Consider the following 14,720-nt stretch of genomic DNA (forward strand, 5'->3'; position numbering starts at 1 on the left):
GATAAATACTGCAAGCCGCAAGTATTCCCAGCTTCATCCCGCAACATTTTTCTCGAGCCGACCGCGCACGGTGCGGCGGACTGTGCCAGTAAATTTCCGGTTACGCAGACACGATATCGCGATACCCGACTCTTTCTTTTTTCTCTTTCCTTCTTTTCCGTTTTCTGTTTGCTCTGAGAAAACGGTGTATATACAATATATCACGAAATACGTTTCCTCATCACATTGCTAAAGTATATCAGATAGATTTATGACGGGGCTATAATTTACGTCGATTCTCTTCGAGATATTTACCGTTGCGTCACTTGGCGTCGATTCGCAATCCGCGTGCTCATCGTATCTAAGATAGTAAGCTAAATATTTGCGCAAATAAAACTCGCGTCTAATTTGTCGAAACAATCATATTTTTGATCGTTATCACGTGCGCGCGACGCCTATAAATTTAGCGTAAGTGTCGTCGTCGCGATCTAATGCACTGCGATATGGCGGCGATAAACGTCGACAAGACGTGCTCCGCGTTGCCGATTTCGCAGCAGGATCATCGGGAAACGTCTCTTCTGACCGATCGCGACGTTAACAAAATATTAGAGCGTAAACTCGGCGGCGGTAATTTCCGACTTGTTGGCTGGAAATTGGAGCGCCTCGGCGACGCGAAAGGCTTCCTTGGTCAATATTATCGTTTGCACGTTACGACAAGATGCGGCACGGACGAAGACCGGACGAAGAGTTTGCAGTTCTTCGCCAAAACACCACCGCCGTCCGATAGTCCGCAGTTTGAGTTCCTGAAACGTTACGATTCCTTCAACAAAGAGATCGCCGTTTATACGGATCTAATGCAACGGATGGGTGCGGGTGAATCCCCGAGATGGATGGTGGAGTGTTATCTTTGCAAACGGAATGTTATCATCGTTTTGGAAGACGGGTCGTTAGACGGTTACGCCACGCCGGATAAATACGTGCCGTTCGACGAGGAGCACTGTGTCTGGTTATTGAGAACTCTTTCCAAGTTCCACTCGAGGTCCCTGATACTGGACGAAAGACTCCGCCGGGAAGAGGACGGCCGGACCATCCTCGATTTTTACGGACACCTGCTGAACGAAGTTCTCTTCGTCGATGGGGACGACAGATCGGAAAAGGTCCTTGCCGCCAGTATTACGGGTCTTTACACGATTCTCGATCTCGTCGAGGATCTCGACAATGACACTAGGAACGACGTTAAACGCCGTATTGCCGCGTGGTCGCGAAAGATCCCGCGATTATTGGCACCATCCGAGAGACACAGAAACGTCATCTGTCATCGCGATATTTGGGCAAATAATATAATGTTTCGATACGATCCGGCCGGCGATACGAACGGCTGTTATCTTATAGACTGGCAGTTTCTCCGTTATTGTCCACCGGCGATCGATTTTGCGTGTTGCTTGTATCTCAACACTAATCGTGCCATCAGAGATCGTTATTTCCATACTTTTGCCAAAGTCTATCACGATTCGCTCGCACGACATTTGGCGCAAGAAGGCCTTGACGTTAAAAATCATCTACCCTGGACGGCGTTTCGCGAGAGTTACGCGGAGGCGCGAAACGTAGCCCTCGTTTACGCCGCGCTCAATTTGCAAATAATGCTGATGTCTGAATCAGTAACCATGCAATATTTTCGCAAGGTCGACGAACTCGAGGATATCCTGTACGGTGATGGGCGAGCAAAACTCGTGCGACATCAGTGCGACACGATACCCGCGTATAAGACTCGTATTCTGGAGATCGTATTCGAAATTAACGATCGCTTGCCCGAACTTCCGCCGAATCCTTAACTCTGCGCGGACGGTGAAAAACGAGGTGTTGGCACGCGCGTGTCGTTGCTTTACCTGCTTTACGATCTGTGATAACAGACTGGAATCGCGCCAGGTAACATCGTCAGAAGCTTATTTACGATTCTCGATTGCTCGTACGTTTCGAGAATTGTGTCGCTCTATCATTCGGAGGGAATTTTCTTTACGTTCGATTAGAACGGAGAATAATAATGCGTAACGTCTATGTTTGTTATATCGCTTAATATATTTGTTTTATTTATATTGGATAAATGAATTATCGCTAATTCTCTCTCTCTCTCTCTCTCTCTCTCTCTCTCTCTCTCTCTCTCGCACACAACATACAACATTTAAATCACTCGGTAATAATTTTGATTGAAATGAATTTTTCTATGCGAAAAATGTCTTCGGATAAGTAATTTACGTCAAGAACGGAAAAGATTTCAAAAGTTTCGAGATAGTTTGATATTAAAACGTGTATTGGATAGGTAAAGAAATATTGGAATCTCCGCTTTTCAGTTATAATTGATGATGGAGAAACGCTTCTCATTCAAATAGACATATAAGAGCGTTTCTACAGAAATATTATTTCGCTCATTTTTCAAACGTCATCGTTACATCTCGTTTCCTCCTCGTGAGAGTTCTTCCTCAATGGTGTATATTCATTAGCACGCTAGCAAAACAGCAAGGTACTATGTCAGGTTTTTGTTTAAATGTGTTTTTGTCATTTTTATTTTTACGACAATTTATACAATTTGCATATTCAATATGAAGGAAAATAATTGTTTTATCTTCATCCTCGTCATTCAGTCATCGCCTCAATTTTTGTTAAAAGCAGGAAAGCTAATTCTACGGTTAAAACCATTGTGTGGCGTAGCGCTTTGCAAACTTAAACGAGACCATCATTCCGTGTTACGTCAGACGAACTTTGTCATGAAAAGAAAAAGGAATTACGCTGCGTAATAAACTTTAGAACAGTCAGTCGGGGAAGAAAGCGCGAAGAGTAGAAAGTCTCTGGCTCTTGAAATAAGTCATGTCATATTCGCGCATAATGCACTTTTTTTTATTCGCATGCGATAGAAAGTATTCTTTTAATTGGCTTCCCAATTTAATCATATACATATTATGTGACAAATATATACATATATACACACACAATCGTAGTTAACAAATTTTATTCCTGCAAATATTTTGCTTTTATATATTGTATATTATACATAAATAAAAATATATACTTGAGCATATTATATATGTATTGTTTTACATAATGTATAATTTATGATAAAATTCGAAATTGAATTATATTTATAATTCTATATTTTATGTATAAAATACATAAGAAATTGAAAAATACACACGTGTACGAAATACATGTCAAAAAGATACGCGATACGTAAAATGAAAAATAAATTTTTGTTTTGAATTTGATCACAAATTATAAATAACGTGAATTTAACGTAAATTTTATTTTTAATAAACGTTTATAAAGGATCCTGCAAAAGATATATTTTTTTACGGTACGTGGCAGTGAATCGAACGAATTCAATTATTTTGTACACGTAGCGACATTATTTAGTAGAATTCCAAGTCGTCGTTCGCCGGCGCGACCAATGTACCCACGAGGTTTCTCGGCGATAAAATGATGAAGAACGACCAAGTTTCATGGGCTCCGACGTTATATCGAATTAAAGCGGAAGTTTCTTTTATCGTTAGCTATGCGAGACGTTTGTATAATCATGCCACAATATGTATTGATGATGTATACTCGACGTAAAATTTTGACAGCCAGATAATATTTAAAGATTACAAATAATTATTACAATTTATTATATTTTTAATTGTGATAGTATAGTCTCGATAACGATTGCTGAAGGCGCGGATCTCAGACCTGATCTATCCCACTTGATTTTCACTCGACGGCGCGAAACCGCTTTATCTAGAATAATGTTATGATTCCATTATACGTAGCAAGAGGCGCATCTACCTTTATCGTCGTGGTAAAGAACTCGATAATCTTTCGTAATAGAAATGGCGGGAGTGTATTAGCTCTATCATATACATATGTGAATATTATTATCGATTCTTCGTTCTATACTGCTGCTTTGCTCAATTTCGATTGAAATACAAATAAATGTTCAGTTACCAATGTATATAAGTAGAATATTTTTATCCAGTGACTCCGCGCGTGCTCCGAAAATGTTTGTTCCGAGAGACGAATCGAGTAAACACTTTCAATGGGCGACGAGAATAATTCGTCGCGTCTTCTCGAATGAAGGGATGAAGAGCGTGTAAGGAACTTTCGACGGTGCATTCGTCTTTCGGGATAGCAGCGTGTCGCGGGCACACGCTGTTTATGCGAAATCCTGTGGCTCGTGGCGACGAGAGCCGAGAGCGCAGGCGTCCGGAGTCCTGTGGCGGCAAGCGCGGACTCGGATTTTCTCTAGTGTCGCGTCAACTGCCGCTGGAGAGTCGTGCGCATTGCACCCTCTCTGTGCCAAGCCCTCTGTACAACCCCCTTTCTTGCGTGGCTTCGCCACGTTTCGTCTCGTCGCTAGACTTTAAGATCGGAATTAAAAAGTACTTCCGGAGCGCGTGCCAATCTCGCGCGAGACTTAAACGCTCCCTCGAGACGCGTTGTTTATACTTCTTAGTGCAACGGGATTCTTTCCTCGGAGAAGAAGGGATCTTTTCGCGCGTCGATATGAAATACACGTACGCGTGGCGAAATTCCTAATCAATTCGACGTTATAAACGATCAACGATGGTGAAGGACGCTTCTTGATCGGAAATCCCCGATCGAAAACTGGGATAATCGATTTGCGGGGGATCGCGAATGAGAGTGCACAAGCGTAACGCGCGAGTTTCGTAGGAACGCAATCGTTCAACGTGACTGGCGGGCGCGAATTCAGTCGAAATAGCGTTCATCCCCGAGCGCGTCCCATTTCCGGTCGTCCGCGCGAAAGCGTGACGTATTCCCAAAGAGGAAACGGTGCATCCATCGACATCATGAATCGACGCGACGTGCGAGCGCACGCTGATTCGGCCGACAACGAGTCGTCCGCGTGTCAAGGAATGTTCGCGTCGGACGCCAAAGCATGAGGGACGCCAAAGCATTGACGTAATGGTAAGCACGATGCTATTTATTTCCTGTATCCGAGTTAGCGCGTGTTACGCGTACAAATTCGTGAAAACAAAGGGGCAGCCACAAGGATAAACGTAAACGAAACGCTCTCGTAACAGAGGGTATATCCTGCGCTTTGAAATAATTGTACGAGATAATTTAGATTAGCTTTGCGAATAATGTTGCTGTTGCGAAATGAATAATGTTCTCAAGCGTAAGAATACCGGCTGGCGCGTACATAACGGATTGATGAGAGGAAGGCCCTGATGTACGCGATTTACCGTAATATTGGAATTGTTATCGCGCGCGACAAGGTAAGGTTCGCGTTGAAGGAGTCGACCTTTCATTGTGGAGCGAAGCGCGGAAGGATGGAAAATGACGTGACGGAGTTTTGGAGCCATCAGCCATTAATGGCGCGTGTCGAGGTGCGCAATCTACATACCTAAGTATATACATAAGCGACACAATGGTGTTCCCGCCATTTCAGATTCTATGTTATTCCGTTCCGACTCCGCATAGACACGGTAACCGACGGTCGCCGACAGATCAAACTAATTATTCGATCGATTGTACGTATGTAAATACGGAATAATGCATAATCATTCGTATATTCTTTGATATAAACTATTTTATCGCGCTTATAGTAATAATATCATTATAAATGTATATAATGATTTAATCGTAGGATTAGAATTAGCTTTTACGATTGGATTATATAAATCATACAAGACGCATTAAAATAATGATCTTGTATTTATATAAATGAGATACACACTTTTTGCGTTAACGATTGTACTAACTTATACTGTTATTCCCGAATATTTGTTCAATCTGTTTGCAAAAGTTCTTAGATCGTCTCTGAAAATTTGATTTAGCAAATAATTTTGCCTTGCAAGAAAATTCATAATTAAGGATTTCTTAGAGTAAAACTTTGATATTTCTACTTTCGACGTTATATTATTCTTCAAGTTACCTGAGTTTTATTATTTCTGGACGGTTTAATGAAATGTCACTCCCTATAGTTTATTGCAATACGCGGCGAACGAATCGGCAAGTTTTAAGCTTTCAAAAGCAAGAGATTCGGCCGTCGAGCAAACAGAGGTTATCTCACGCCGGCAATGATTTATTCGACGTTCATAGAATGACAGCGGGTGACATTCGTGCAGCATCCGACATGCGTGCAACGTATGCAACGTGTTCAGGCGCGTGACAGGGATCATCGCATAAGCCATGACACTCGTTGTACAGCTGCCTTTTCAAATACAGTGCACATATGAAGTATGAGGTTTATAATCTGCCGATACATATCTTTCTCTTAAATACTCTCGCGCGCTTCTATTATTAAAATAATATTTCCTCTTTTTTTTCTTTCTTCGAAAGTTTTACAAATTATTTATTTCAACTAATCTCATAATCTGCTCATTTCTCCATGATCGCAGATTTATAAATAGAAAATTTAAAATATTTCATTATTATATACACACATATGCGAGATGTTGTTTAGAGATATTAATATAAAAAAAGAAAAATGAGAGAGAAAGTTGATATGACAGATGCATTTCGTTTATGACTGAGCATAATATTAAACGTGCAGAAATTGCTTAATAATCTTAATCGCTTGTCAGGCAAAGCTGTGTCAATTTACCCCCCCAATGTCTCGTATCCACGAGAGGAGGTTACGTGACTTATTAGACTTTATACACATATAGTACTGCATATGCATGCCAGCGGTTCGAGATGAACCGCTACGAGCTAATGGGATTAAAATGTCTCACGACTAATCTCATTTGGATATACGTGTGTGAATATATATGCATGTGTGCGGCGTAGACGCATTTTTCAATCCGAATGCGTACGTATATGCGGAAACTCCGACCTTGCAAAGTGGGAGAGCAAAAGCATGACAGGCATGAGTAAGACACACTTGCAACGTCACTTTTACAAACCGCGAGATTTTATTTACACTTTCGTGAGCGCGCGCTTCTGTAGTCTCGTACGGAGATTGCATTATCAGTCACGTTGACGCATGTAAACCGATTTCGTTGGCGTTCATGTACCGAACGTTGCACGTGCATTTACGACCGTCGCAGGTACCGCGGGCATCGGAGCTCCGCGGATATGTACTGTTTCCCGGAGATATGAGCTTGACTCGTATGAGGCAGAACGAAGTCGTAAACCTTCTCCGTCTTGCCAATTCGAGCTTCGAGTGATCGATAAATAAGCAAGCGTAACACGGAAGAGCAGCTAGGAAACGTCACGGCTAAAGATCAAATAAATTATAGTCGAGAGAGTTGGCTTCTTCGTATCTATAAAAATCTATTCTTGTATTTACCGAAACGTTTTGTCAAATTATACAGTTTACAACAAAAAATTATTTACTTTTATACTCGAGAAAAAAGATAGTGAAAAGAGAGAAACATAAGAGAATTCTTATAATGTTTTCGATGTTAAACGCAATTTTGGATTTTAAAATTCTCTGTTGCGTGCGTATCGTAGTTTTGATAAATTTAATTTAAAGTTGTAGATGTAGACTAGAAAAGATTTTGTAGTACAAATTAAAATTACAATAAAATATTAAGTCAATCACAGAGTAAAGTTATAAATTATATCATTAAATATTACGAAAAATTTAAATATTTTGCATTTTTTTGTTTACGCTTTACAGATTGTTCAAAAGCTAACAATTTTCCTATCAAAATAAATTCTAAATATCGAGATTAATATGACAGAGAGATGTTCAATTATTTAAATATTTTCGAATTTTTGCAAAAATTTCTATGTATGGGTTTCTCAAATTAGATACATATAAATCCAATGTTAGTATTAACGGAGCCAATATATATGGCGTTTATGCAGTAAATTATTATTTATGATAATAAGCCCAATATTTTCGATTAAAAAATCTCAAAATAATATGCTTAATTTTGAACAAAATGAAATATTTTAGCATATTACCGTAGATATAATGTAATAAATAATATTAAAATAGTTTTTCTTTACCATTTTAATTTTCATACGACAGAGCATTTCTGAAAGTAAAATTATATTATACTAAAAATTGCATAAAATAATTATAATCCCTTTAAAACATTTTTTTTTTGTTAGATTATGTTACAAGAGTTAAATTTTGTTGGCATTGTAGCGAAACAATATCTTGAAAACTGGATCTAGGTATATGTAAGATGAATCGCTTTGGTAACGAGAGTTGCTTTGAGATCACTATCTAGACGATTGATTCCTTGAGAGAGGTTCCTAGATGACACGCGTATCTCGCGCGATGCAACGTTATGCAATTAGATATGCACAGTTGTACACGCGGCCATATCGGTAAACTCTCGAAATTCGTTGGCGCGATTCAGTTTGAAGCCGTAAATTAACCGTAGCCAGCAATCCGCTATGACAAAATCACGGTGAAATATCTGCCAGAGTACCAATCGACGATTTGAATAGAATTTTTTTGGTTTCTTTTTTTTTCTTTTTTTTTTTTTTTTTTTTATTCACACCGATAGATATTTTACGAGTCATATATTTTAAATTTGTTTTCGCGCACGAACACTCGGTAAAACTATCGCGAGGTGTCGTTCCCAAATTGTGTATAACGCGGAGAGATTATCAAATTCCTCCGATATTGATTTAACGAAAGATATCAGCATCGCGACGAAATTACGAGTGCAAATTATTTTCCTTGGCAAGTATGAATTTTCAAGTTATGCGACTTGTCGCTTGGAATTATGAAGTTTGTTCCTTCGATATTTTCCGCTGGGCGATCGAGAATAGCGTTTGAGATCTTTCGCTATTAAAACTCTCCTTCTAGGCATTAAAGCGAATCGTACATACATTTGAATCGTAAAATAAAACTTGACGTTTCTTTCGATCAATACGAAATCCAGATTGTATCCGGTGGAATGAAGCATGTCTTCTATTTAATAAGTAAAAGGAAATTAAAATCTCCTTCTTTGACCTACTCTATAATCTTTTAAACGTAGCTGGACGAGGTCAATAAAGATTCCGTGATTTCCGACAGTAACTCAGACGTTAAAATGTCGGGTAACGCCCGTTCGATGGTGCAGTATGAAAGATGTGAAAAGGTCCATTTGCACGAACTATATGAAAATGAATAGCTTGTGAAAGTAATCGCCGTTTATATCGACGCGAAATATATATATATATATACTGGAAATACGCGTTAGAACAGCAGACGCGTCTACCATCCCCGGTGCATATAATATTTACCGCAATGGCTAGAATACAGCGTGCGACAGCCAAAGGATCGATATCTAACAGCCTTTCCCTACGGCTTAGATTTTATATTCTAAATGCTAGACGCGCGCGAACGAGCGAAACTCTCACAGCCCGAGGCAAAGCCGGGGAATAAAGCTTGAAAGAAAAATAACCGAGAGTATAAAACGAAATTGCCGTTGTATAGTCGCGCGAAACTTCTTACACGACGTGAAAAAATTTTCGGCCCCTAAATTTCGTTGACGGAACGACCAACGGGCATGCGAGCACATGCTAGGCACAGGACGCGCGACTTTTTCGTATTTGCGAATTATCGTGCCAGAAAGACGCGTGTGCTGTTTCGAATTGTGCGTTACGGGCCGCGATAAGCTTAACAGATGATGCATGAGCGTGCGTGCCCGTTGTTAGCTTCACTTATCGCGTCGTTCCGGCTTAATCGGTAAGCTCGTTCGTCATTGCGGCTACTTGCGATTTTTAACTCGATAGCGATTAAAGCTCGACGTTATACGCGACGCGTACGTTTGAAATTCGCATAAAATTGCGAGAACCGCGAGGAAAATTCGCGAGACTGTACCGGCTTAATGGCGGTTCCTGATATTACCGCATCAAGTCCATTGATACTGGTGAAATAATTGACGGAAGCGAAATGTCGTTCGTATCCACTAAAATGTACAATATAACGCGATTGACTCTCTGCGCGCACGTGTAGGATCGTGCACATTGCATATTGTTCCGGAGATGAGAATAATATGTGCAGATGGAGAGAGGGGGGGGGGGATAGAGAGAGAGAGAGAAAGAGAGAAAAGGTAGGAGGAGTTTGACGTAATACGTGCGAATGCAAAACAACGTGTCATTCGTGACAACGGATACTTTCAATATTTTTGACACTATACGTACTACTCACGCGCGTACCGGGTATTTTTCTCATTCGTATCCTATCTTTCTGTGATGTGAATGTGCCATCGGATATTTATTCCTGTAGGATACTTAATAATATTATCAACTCTCTTGAGAATAATTTTGCCTGTAATTAAAAATGCATGGGGCATACTTTTAATTACATTAGTATGTAAATATGAATCTCGGGACGTATAAAAAGAAGCATTATATTACGTACATTATATGTAGCGGTGTAATACATTTGTCGGGATGTAATATTTAGAGATGTCAACATGAAGGAGAAAAAAAAATTTTTCGTTTTCATATATAATAGCTTTCTGTTTAATTCAAATAAATCTTTCTAATTAATTCAAATAAATCTGATATTGTATATTTTAAAATACATATTATTTTTAATGTAATAACATTGTAATAGTGTAAATAATGTAATTTTTACAGTATACAATATAACATTTCAAGATAATTACGTCTCTACGAAATACATTTTACAATATGTATTACTCATATGCTATCTTTATTTTATAGTTAAGATTATATATTATTAATACGGTAAAAGCGTATCAAAAGTCGTGGTCAACGTGTACTGAAAGCTCACGATCGTAAACATGCTTTTAGAACTTTGCGGTCGCGTGCAACGTATCTAGAAAGCAGCAACATAAAACACGGAAAAAAAAACACGTTTATGTTTGAACTAAATATGGATCGCGACTTGGCATGTAGGACACTAGGGTGTGACTTGAACACGCACTTGCTTCTAGAAAATTCCATTTCGACGCTAAATTATCTTTATACTTTACGGACACACGTATAGATATCGTTTCTCATATTTCTTTTAACTCGTTTATAAAATGATCGGCCATCTATCGCTAAGAGCGCGATCACTGCTGTTATTCTACACGGAATCAAAGTCGTCGAAAGATCTTTTTACGTGAGAAAAAATAGCGCATACACGGTGTACATATAAGATTTAAGGAGTGCCCGTCTCTCTCTCGCTATATTCTTTTAGATGCGTAGAAACGCTCGCGTAATACACGCAAGTACTCATTAAATTCGCACACGACGCTCGTAACGTCACGCATTTGCAATGTTGCTGTTTCCGGCCATTCGATCGTTCAAAGTTTTATGCAACGATAAAAGTCCGATGAATCGTGTTATTGCAGAGAAGAAAATTCAGCTCCGATCTCAAATTTATTTAATTTTACGACGTAGCGTGTTCGTCTTCATGTTCCATACACGCGCAAAATATATTTTTATTTTTTAAGCTACTTATTAATGTCTTCTCATATAAAGTTGTCAGTCGCCCATTTCAGTCAAATATCGTCTTACAATTGTATGAATTAGGAGAGTTAGCTCATTGTAACCAAGCGGAGAGAGTTAAATATGACGTATACAAAAATATATAAAAATGATTATACATATATACGAATCATTAATCTGCGGATATCTTTTATACGCGTAATATATACGTACGGTAAACGATATAGACGGGTACGTTCATTAGCTATTAGGGTTTTGTACGTGATCTCCTCGAATACGATACGTCTCTGCGCTGTCGTGATTTCCTCCCCGCGGTTATTCCATTTGAATCACAGATACGAGTGTTCCACTCAATAGCTCGTGAGAGCGGGATAGATTACATGGTAGCAGCTACAAGAGTCTATCCTCAGACTCTATATATGTACCCTCAAGACGCGTGTTTGCATATGGAACGCTATGGAGCGGCGTGAAATCTCCTTACACTAAGCTACACTTGCTGCCAAAACTAACATGCATGCCGAAACACGTACATAAAGTTATCGTGCCATACATGTAAGTATTATATTTTAAGCTATAAGAGCTTGCGTACATTACGTTTATTATTTAGGCAAGCTATATATTATATATACGTATAAAATAAATAATGTGTACTATAATATATCTATGCAATATATAGTTATAAATATTTTTCGACACATGACATATTTGTCAGCGCGATCGTAAATTATGAACTACGTCAGCGTATCCCTTCAGATATTATACGATATATTGTTTTGTCTCCAACTTGATTTCTTTCAAGATACGTCTCCGGTCTTTTGTATATTTCGCATAGCACATATGTATGTGCACATGCGACTAGATTCATAAGATGTATAGAGAGACAGAATTTCCCTCGCGCTATGTCACCGGTGTCAGAACCAAACACGTATGAAGGACGCCTATGAAATCATCGTAGAATAATGGCAACCTCTTGTCTCGAGGACGATATTATATAGCTTTCAACGGTTAAAGAAGGTAGATTTACACATCGATCGTTGCACGCGAAAGTGCAATCAGAGCAGCAATGATGGAAACTCTTGCATACAAAATTTATCACCGCGAATTTTTTATTAGGGATAATGGCGATTATAAAATATTTTTGCCAAAGTATATTTTATATCATATAAATACATTAAAACGATGAATATATACGATAAATTTTATGATTTCTTCTTACGCGTGTAATGTGTATTGTGAACATTTTATCTTTTTTTTATATACATATGAGGAAACGTGGTATTCAACGTGAGGGAATGTACTGTATTGCATGATCTTTGAGTTCTTCCCTTACGAATGCTTTCACAGTTATGCCAAAGTTATGCTCAACTATGCGACTGTACGAGAGACGATGCTGCGCATCTTCGAATCTCGTTATCCGTACTTCCACTTGGCGCAACGACGTTAGTTCCATTTCGAATAACTTGATAGTACGCTTCGGATATCGGTCCGGTTATCGGCTAACGCTTCGGAGGTGTCATGTATTCGTTAATTTGCGAAGGATTAACGCCGCTCGAGGACTCTTGAAGAAAATCTCTTTAATACGATAAACGTGGATACGGAAAAAATTATAAAGTATATCTCGAAATAAACAGTCGAATTATAAAAGAAGTACATACGCAAAGTATTTCGTTATTAGGAAGTTGCTTCGATTGAAAAGAATCGAAACTTTATTCGCACGAAGGCGTATCCATCTTTCCTTTGCCAAGGTTACAATATAATGACGGACGATTTAATATCGCCGAAGCTACTTACTCGATGGGCGAACGACAGGCAGACCGAGATCAGAAAAGATGTCGCTCGTAAATGGATGTCTCGTGTTGTGGAATAACGAGGGAAAGAATGTGAAAAAGAAAGAAGTAAGGCCGTGGAGTGTGGAGATTCCACGGTATATAGCTAGTCCGCCATCGGCCAAACTCGCAGCGAATCGATCGCCATCTTCTCCTTCTGGCTCGGCCATAAATCAGACTGCGATATGTCGGTATTTCTGCAAAATAGCCTTGAATATTCGGTAGCTATCGAACGACACGCGCGTCGGGATAAGATGGCGACGAAATCAAATTATCGAATAGAGACATCGACAGAGCTGAATCTCTTTGGCAGAGGATTGTGTCAGCCTAGGACTCGATCATTTACGTCATGGACCTCTTAATGGATTCAGTTTCTGTTTGTCGCGCGTTGTCTACGCAAATCTGTCGATCCCTTCGATAGGGCGCTCTATTATGCAAATGAGGTAAGGCGGTAAACCCGATGTAGGTACAAGCTCGAGCTCGACAAGTTCGGTGTATCTTCCAAGCCAGAGGAGTAATAGCAGACTCTAAGAGCTTCCGGCGAACTAACATACGCGATCCTCACTATTTCGCTATATAAACTTCATTTATTCTTCCTATGGTGTTGTTAAATGTGAGAAAGAGAAGTTTAAGACATTCGCAATCTTGCAAGTATCGACTGTCCGTTTCTCGAGTAGCTCGCGAACAGATGGACGAGAAGATGGAGAGTTTCGAGAAGAAAAACGATTGGGATAGAAGAAAGCTTTAATATTTCTCTATTAAAATAATATCTCTCTTTATTTATTTAGTTTATATTTTCGTTACCGCGAGATATTCCATCGTAGGCAAATTATCGGTCCAAATGCGATTCTCTACGTGAGGGGGAGATGGTCCTGCAAAACCGCGCGCGTCCCCGAACTACTACTGGTCATAATAAATCAACCGTTTTTGTGGCCCGATGTATTTGGCGTCTAGCTCAAGCCACGAATCCCACTAACGCCGCCCACTTGGCGCATCGCCAAATTTTGACTAGAATGTCCGTTTCAGCAATGATAAAATATGCATTATTAGCGTTATCGAGAGCGCGCATCATAGTTTACTTTTTACGCGAATAATCGCGCTCTTGATACGACAGGATCGACCGCTTCCAAGTTAAGTGACTTGAAGAATTACGCACGCGCGAACTTTCGTGGAAAATATTAATTCGAGTGTGGTCAAAGAGAATTGTTCTCTCTCAACACGCGTGCGAAAATTACGGAATCCGCGGAAAAAATTTGCCGCGATATTCACAGCTATATTTTCGTATAATGCTACATCGCATCCTTTCGAAATCATCTCGAATAGATTTCGGAACAATTTAACAGAAATTTACCTCAGCGAATGTCAAGATTATCCAACTGCGATCGGGAACACATTCGCTTCCTAAAACCGGGTGTATCCGATGTAGCCACGTTTGGCTGGCTGGCTAAACAACGTGTTTACTAGCAACTGACAACGCTAACCTCTTCGCGGCATGTTAGTCCTGATTGCAGAGCACCATGTGATCCAGGTTACAACGTTCCCACCAATCGACCGCAGCGATAATTACTT

General features: G+C 39.6%; 3 protein-coding genes across 4 annotated transcripts in view; 2 read left to right on the top strand and 1 right to left on the bottom strand.

Moving 5' to 3' along the window:
- Positions 1-14,720, bottom strand: part of M (miniature) — a 148,829-nt gene that overhangs the window by 37,057 nt on the left and 97,052 nt on the right. The gene's annotated exons all lie outside the window — the stretch shown is intronic.
- Sol1 overlaps positions 1-14,720 on the top strand; it is a 279,883-nt gene that overhangs the window by 4,491 nt on the left and 260,672 nt on the right. Inside the window, exon 1 of one of the 2 annotated variants that reach the window (XM_070312775.1) lies at positions 4,264-4,932. The exons of the other annotated variant lie outside the window; for it this stretch is intronic. Within the exon in view, the coding sequence (XP_070168876.1) occupies positions 4,930-4,932 (3 nt within the window). The 5' untranslated portion in view covers positions 4,264-4,929. Of the gene's footprint in view, positions 1-4,263; positions 4,933-14,720 lie in introns of those variants that run through there. 2 annotated transcript variants of the gene reach the window in all.
- LOC138942581 (uncharacterized) lies at positions 483-2,112 on the top strand. Its single transcript, XM_070312916.1, has one exon. It carries the CDS (start codon positions 483-485, stop codon positions 1,809-1,811), a length of 1,329 nt encoding a protein of 442 aa, XP_070169017.1. The 3' UTR covers positions 1,812-2,112.

Source organism: Polyergus mexicanus, unplaced genomic scaffold (genome assembly GCF_030449975.1).
Source record: "Polyergus mexicanus isolate NDT 795.1 unplaced genomic scaffold, iyPolMexi1.0 SCAF_23, whole genome shotgun sequence".
Taxonomy (NCBI): Eukaryota; Metazoa; Arthropoda; class Insecta; order Hymenoptera; family Formicidae; genus Polyergus; species Polyergus mexicanus.

What these genes read in the sequence shown, in the direction of transcription:
- LOC138942581 (XM_070312916.1), top strand. Translation starts at nt 483, where the DNA reads ATGGCGGCGATAAACGTCGACAAGACGTGCTCCGCGTTGCCGATTTCG.